This window comes from Cherax quadricarinatus, chromosome 66, assembly GCF_038502225.1.
Source record: "Cherax quadricarinatus isolate ZL_2023a chromosome 66, ASM3850222v1, whole genome shotgun sequence".
Lineage (NCBI taxonomy): Eukaryota > Metazoa > Arthropoda > Malacostraca > Decapoda > Parastacidae > Cherax > Cherax quadricarinatus.
In genome coordinates, this window is record NC_091357.1 from 24,531,957 (window position 1) to 24,539,574 (window position 7,618).

At 37.9% G+C, this 7,618-nt stretch overlaps 1 protein-coding gene across 1 annotated transcript; it reads left to right on the forward strand.

Annotated features, from left to right (window-relative positions):
* The first annotated feature begins 6,276 nt into the window (after positions 1-6,276).
* On the forward strand, positions 6,277-7,179 carry LOC128700917 (uncharacterized). The gene is made up of 2 exons (XM_070099307.1): positions 6,277-6,414; positions 6,557-7,179. Exons 1-2 carry the CDS (start codon positions 6,306-6,308, stop codon positions 7,177-7,179), a joined length of 732 nt encoding a protein of 243 aa, XP_069955408.1. The 5' UTR covers positions 6,277-6,305.
* Positions 7,180-7,618: the final 439 nt, after the last annotated feature.

Genomic DNA, 7,618 nt, shown 5'->3' on the forward strand with positions numbered 1-7,618 from the left:
TATGTCAGTTCCCTAGTACAAGAGATGCGTGCCCTTCACGCCTCCGGTCTAGGACCAGCAGCTGGAGGGTCACCTTTTCACACCTAGGTGTTACTTCCGGTTTTGACCATGACCTCGCCCTCGAGACTACCTCACCCTTGACCCCCCAACCAATACCCCCACCCCCACGACCCCCCGCCTTGCGACCCCGCCGTCGCGCCGCGCGCCCGCGCACCCGCGCGCCCCGCCCCGCCGCCCCGCGCGCCCCCACCCCGCGCGCCCGCCCGCGCGCCCCGCCCCACCCCGCGCGCCCCGCCCGCCCGCGCCTTCTGCTGCGCCTTCTGCAGCGTCGTCCGGATCGCCCCCGCGCCTCGAATTTTTTTTTTTCTTATGATCTCCTCGGATCAAGTTTTTGGATTCCCCCCTATGGGGTTTTCGAAATTCTCCATCTCCTTGGATCAAGGTTTTTGGATTTCTCCATCTCCTCGGATCAAGTTTTTTGGATTCCTCCCTATGGGGTTTTCGAAATTCTCCATCTCCTCGGATCAAGTTTTTTTGGATAATACCAAGACTCCATCTCCTCAGATCAAATTTTTTGGATTCCCCCTATGGGGGGTTTCGAAAAGTCTCCATCTCCTTGGATCAAGGGTTTTGAATTTCTCCAATTCCTTGGATCAAATTTTTGAGGTTCCCCCTCTCACTTTCACCCCCACCCCAAAATTTCTCGATATTACCAAGTTTTTGGATTCCACCCTATGGGGGTTTCGAAAGTCTCCATCTCCTCGGATCAAGTTTTTCGAAATTCTCCAATTCCTCGGATCAAGTTTTTGGGTACCCCTCCTTTCACCCCCCATCCCCAAATTTTCTCGATAATACAAGTTTTGGATACTCCCCCCTATGGGGTTCTCAATATCAAAGTCTCCACTTCCTCGGATCCCCCTCCCACTTTCACCCCCCCAACCCCAAAAAATTTCTCGACAATACCATGACTCCATCTCCTCGGATCAAGTTTTTTGGATCCCCCCTATGGGGTTTTCGAAATTCTCCATCTCCTTGGATCAAGTTTTTCTCGAAATCAAAGTCTCCATCTCCTTGGATCAAATTTTTGGATTACCCCTCTCACTTTCACTCCCACCCCAAAATTTCTCGATAATACCAAGACTTCATCTCCTTGGATCAAGGTTTTTTGGATTCCCCCCTCTGGGGGTAAGCATTCAAATGAACTCCTCCTATGGGGCATGCATACTACAGGTCTAATGAAGGGTGTTTACTCGGCGGTCAGTGACGTCAGTATTCCACTCATTAAGTTAAATGAACTAAAAAGGACCACGCGCGCACAGGTTGAATCTTGTCTACCCTTTTACCCACCCTCCCAAACCCTCACACTCCAACCAACACCTCACAATTTTCACTCATAACCCCCAATTTTTCTCGTTTTAACCCTTTTAGTTCATTAAAGTTAATAAGGGGACACATGCATCAGAAAGTCACCACATCCACTTTCGTTAAATTCACTACTCACAATTTTACATATTACGAAGTTAAATACGCACTTTTACTTTGAACATCTTCAAAACACTCTCATAAATCATTTGAATACTCACAAAAAATACCTTTATACATTTCCAAACAACACTGAATTACTCCAAAAACATCATTCGAACACCCCCAAATCACCTCTGAATACTCCCAGAACACCTTCATAAGTACTCTTGCACATCATTTGAACACCTTCATAAGTACTCTCATAATCATTTGTACACCTTCAAAACACCTTTGAATACTCACATAAACACCCTTGAACACCTTCAAAACACCTTTGAATAACCTCAAAACACCTTCGAACACCTTCAAAACACCCTTGAACACCTTCAAAACACCCTTGAACACCTTCAAAAACAACATTTGAACACACTCAAAACACCTTTGAACACCTTTGAACATTTCCAAACATCACTGAAACACTTCCAAAAACACCATTTGAGTACTCCCAAATACACCACTGAATACTAAAACACCACTGAATACACTCAAAACACCACCAAAATCACCATGAAACACTTCCAAAAAACACAATTTGAGTACTCCCAATTACACCACTGAATACTACTAAAACACCGCTGAATTCAATCAAAACACCCTTCAACACCTTCAAAACACCTTTGAACACCTTTGAACATTTCCAAAACACTATTTGAGTACTCCCAATTACACCACTGATTACTACTAAAACACCGCTGAATTCAATCAAAACACCCTTCAACACCTTCAAATAAACTAATTTCATCACAACCCACTTATATCATCTTTACCTATTCACACATAACCTAACCTAACCTATTTCTAATTACAACCCTCCCCATACCCCTCTCCATCTCACTTCACACCTAACCTCACACACATCCACAAATGCATCTCAAATCCCTAATCACTGTAACCTACCTAACCTACCTAACCACCTAACCTAACCTACCGAACCTAACCTAACCCTAACCTAACCTAACCTAACCTAACCTACCTACCTAACCTAACCTAACCTAACCTAACCTATCCTAACCTTACCTAACCTAACCTAACCTACCTAACCTAACCCTAACCCTAACCTACCTAACCTAACCTACCTTACCTAACCTAACCTACCTAACCTAACCTAACCTTACCTAACCTAACCTAACCTAACCTAACCTAAACCTAACCTAACCTAAACCTAACCTAACCGAACCTAACCTAACCCTAACCTAACCTACCTAACCTACCTAACCTAACCTAACCTAACCTAACCTAACCTAACCTAACCTAACCTAACCTAACCTAACCTAACCTAACCTAACCTAACCTAACCTAACCTAACCTAACCTAACCTAACCTAACCTAACCTAACCTAACCTAACCTAACCTAACCTAACCTAACCTAACCTAACCTAACCTAACCTAACCTAACCTAACCTAACCTAACCTAACCTAACCTAACCTAACCTTACCTAACCTAACCTAACCTAACCTAACCTAACCTAACCTAACCTAACCTAACCTAACCTAACCTAACCTAACCTAACCTAACCTAACCTAACCTAACCTAACCTAACCTAACCTAACCTAACCTAACCTAACCTAACCTAACCTAACCTAACCTAACCTAACCTAACCTAACCTAACCTAACCTAACCTAACCTAACCTAACCTAACCTAACCTAACCTAACCTAACCTAACCTAACCTAACCTAACCTAACCTACCCTAACCTAACCTAACCTAACCTAACCTAACCTAACCTAACCTAACCTAACCTAACCTAACCTAACCTAACCTAACCTAACCTAACCTAACCTAACCTAACCTAACCTAACCTAACCTAACCTAACCTAACCTAACCTAACCTAACCTAACCTAACCTAACCTAACCTAACCTACCTAACCTAACCTAACCTAACCTAACCTAACCTAATCTAACCTACCTAACCTAACCTAACCTAACCTAACCTAACCTAACCTAACCTAACCTAACCTAGCCTAACCTAACCTAACCTAACCTAACCTACCTAAACCTCACCTACCCTAACCTAACCTAACCTAACCTAACCTAACCTATCCTAACCTAACCTAACCTAACCTTACCTAACATAACCTAACCTAACCTATCTTAACCTAACCCAACCTAGCCGAACCTATCCTAACCTAACCTAAAATATATTGGAACACCCCCAAAATACATTAGAGTACTCCAGAATTACTTTGAACGACTCCATTTTGGATATTTCCAAATTAGTTTTGAAAACTTTATCGTAAAATCGAACATTATTTTCTTGTTGGTAAAACACACTCAATGGTAGAAATATTTACTCGATTTCCGAATAGAAGCACTGTCTTCGCTCTGAGAGACTCATTGTGGGTCAGCCCTTCCCCAACACATGGTGTAATGCGCTTCACACCTAAGGTAGATTTAAGATAATCATGAACACCTGGATCAACTCAGGACAGACAGGCGCCATGTAATGCGGTTCACACCCAAGGTAGAACATATCACCTGCGTCAACTCAGGACAGCCAGGCGCCATGAAATGCGGGTAACATCCAAGATAGAATATAATACCAGTATATCCTTACTGAAACACCTAGGTCAATCGTCACCCTAAAGCAACTAATTTTGGTGAGGTCATTACTTTTTTAGTTCATTTTAAAATAATAAGGGGAAGATTGAGATATAACATTTGTATTCTACCTCAATACATTTTTTTTTCATGGTAAGGTTTGATTTAAAACTTCATCATGTCTTAAAAATTTTTATTAAACATTTCTCTTTTTAATGAATGAAAACATATTAATCTTGGTGTAACAACACGATCTAAACATCATAAATCCTCCTCTCTAAGTCTTGTTCTTCCAAGTCCCGTCACATCGGTACCTGTAAATTTTAATATATTTCATTAGCATATAATGTGGAGAAATTTGCACCATCACCTGTAAAAGATATAACCAACTAAAAGTTACTTATTTTTTCACTATCCCAAGCATATTCTTCTCGTTAACTTAAATATCTCCCCATTCATGACTTAAAAAAAGCATGATCGTGATGTAAGTATTATGGTAGACATGATTCTCGGTGTTCAGGTAGAGAAAGTCGAAAAAGGTAAGTGTTACATTTTCATGAAGAGATAAATATGAGTTATTAATTCAAATATATCTCTCTTCAAGTTATAATTACTTCCTCATAATAATTTAAATGAATTAATCCTTCCTCATATTATTTAAAATGAATTAATCCACTGATACAAGGTAAATAATTTTGCTTACCTTTATATGTTACTCACACATTAGGCTCAATGTTTTTAATATATTGTTTAATATCTGTGAAAAGTTCTCTCCAAATTAATTTCCACTTCTTTGTGTTGTACCATCTATGCAAAATACACAGATTATACTGTCGATTAAATATTTGACTGACAAAGTTTTCAGGTATATTGTTTTCCAAAATATAATATACCAGATCATCACTCCACTCCGTTGCCATTTCATCAATGAATTTATGTGAATCAAGTTCATTTTCTAACCAATTTTTAACTCGCTGAAAATTCTTTTCACTCAATGTTTCACCATCTTTCTTTAAGAGTTGATTGGCAGTGTTGCAAAATTCCAACCAAGGAAGATCTTTCACCATTTCACAAATAACAATGAAGTCGGCAAGTTTCCCCATATTAGATGCTTTCTATGCGGGTTCCGGACAATGTCTGGGGTGACTTACACACAACACTCTCCCATACACATAAAGAGTTGCTAAATAGTATTAAATGAAAAATTTCATTAAACTTACCTAAACTAGGATCAGCCATTTCAAAATCCATTTTCTTAATTAATTTTTTGGGCTTTGGTATAATAAAAGTTTGAGATAAATGACTACTCCATTCACATTCTCGTAACAATAAATTTTCCAATATTTCTTCGCTCCATCGTTGAGTCATTTCTCGTACCTCAGCTACAATCTCTTCTTTTGAGAGAACAGGTTCCGCATCAACTCTTTTTTGAATGGGTTCGACTCTCTTAATTGTATATAACATTTCTATAAACACCGCACTAGTATGTTTTGTCGCAACCACCTCCATATTTCTTCTTCAAGTGATTCCTTACCATTTCACTCCAAATATTTATACCAAAAATTTCAATCGTTGTCATCATCGATTATCTTTTTTTTTAATACAAATACTCATTACAGGGGATTTCTTCAAAGCATATATATTACCCATTTCAAATTGTGATCCCCTTATTAACTTTAATGAACTAAAAGTGTTAACTTTCATTATTTTTCAGTAAAAAAGATTTATTCAGACAATATTTTTGGCAACACATGCTTGTGACGTCACTATCCAGCAACGCGTTAAAACAGGTTAGAACATCTTCCCTTTATTATTTTAAAATGAACTAAAAGCAATGACGTCACGATACTCATTGAACAAATTATCTTACCCCAAACACTTTTAGTTCATTTAAGTTAACAAGGGGAAAGTTCTTGCATTTCCAAGTATGCACCATCGGTATAGTAATAACATAATACCATTGAAGTAAGTTATGATCCCCTTCCTGTATGACACTAAACTCGTGGTGATTCATTCACCTATCGTCATGGTGATGCCACGTAGTGTTTTTCATGGAACAAATTTCTCTACACATATAGTTATAAAAAAAACTACTAACATGTCAACCCTCGCGGTGAAAAGAGTATAAGAAGACACGTCCATATTGAGTTACAAGAGTATTTAGATGAAGACGCGGAAGTTACATGTGAAAAAATTTGTTACAGAAGCAAGTGTCTACACACCACTGAACTGATAAAGAAATGATTAATTCGATAGAAGACCTTGATCAGTCACCTTCCTTCGTTTTGGAGGGTTGTGATCAATATCTCACCGATAAAGAAATGCTTATAGCAATGGAAGATTTTGAACGTGAGTTTTTTAATGAGATATTAATGAGTAAAATTCACCCACATTGTAATTTTTAGAAATTCTAATGAGAAATATTTTTTCATTTGTTGTGTAACAAACTTAATTTTTGGGATATAATACTAATATTTTATCAAAATTGCAGGTAAAGAAGCAACAAAAGATGAAGAAAAATATCTTTTGGTAATGCAAGGGAATATTACAAAAGATTTTAGTGGCAGTGATAAAATTCTTTTAGTACAACAAGCAAATTGTTGCGCTGTTAAATTGAAAAAGGGAGGTCTTGCTGATGCTTTAAGTCAGGTTTTACCACTTAGCAATCCTTATTTATTTAGATCACCTGGATGTCATAAAGCAAATCTAGCTAGTGAAGTCACTCGGGATAAATTTGGAAGCATAAAATTTGTAAATAATGGAAAAAATAACCCCATGATTGTTAATATGTTCGCACAGTATGCGATGGGGCCTCCACATAAGTATTATATGAACTGTAAAGTTGATAAGACCTACTATAATACATGCAAATATTTAGATACAAAGAAAGGTCGTGAGATTATATTCAAAGAGTGCATGAATGAACTTGTTAAGTGGTTATTAACAGATCCCAACGGGATTATAATGGAAAAAGTCGTGTTTCCAGAAGGAATTGGGTGTGCTTCAGCCGGAGGTGATTGGCATGCATATCTTAAAATCATTCTTGATTTTGCAAAGGAATTAAAAAAACGTCGTAGAAATATTGTTATCATTATTGTAAAATATGCCAAATAAAATATCTCTATAATACTTTTTTTGTTTTATTCACCAGCATTTTAGTTCATTTAAGTTAACAAGGGGAAAGTTCTTGATTTTGCAAAGGAATTAAAAAAAAACGTCATAGAAATATTGTTATCATTATTGTAAAATATGTCAAATAAAATATCTCTATAATACTTTTTTATTCACCAGCAGTCTAAAACCTTATTAGGCAACTGAATAGAGATCATACGTCTGGCAGGAACGGTGCTGAGTATAAAAATCTCTGTTCTCTGATGGTCGTGCATTAGTACCTCTTCCAGCAGGGTGCGACTAACCAGATCAAGAAAATGGAGACAGCCAATAGGATGGAAAAATATTTTAAAATTGAAGAAGGAAAATTGTACGATGAAAAATATTGTCGTGACAACGTCTGCATTGTTTTTCATGTGAATTGTGTTGCTATAAAAGGATA

Excerpts from the sequence above, each read along its gene's own strand:
- LOC128700917 (XM_070099307.1), top strand. The coding sequence starts at position 6,306 with ATGATTAATTCGATAGAAGACCTTGATCAGTCACCTTCCTTCGTTTTG. Across the intron at positions 6,415-6,556 it reads AGCAATGGAAGATTTTGAAC|GTAAAGAAGCAACAAAAGAT; the intron begins GTGAGTTTTTTA and ends TCAAAATTGCAG.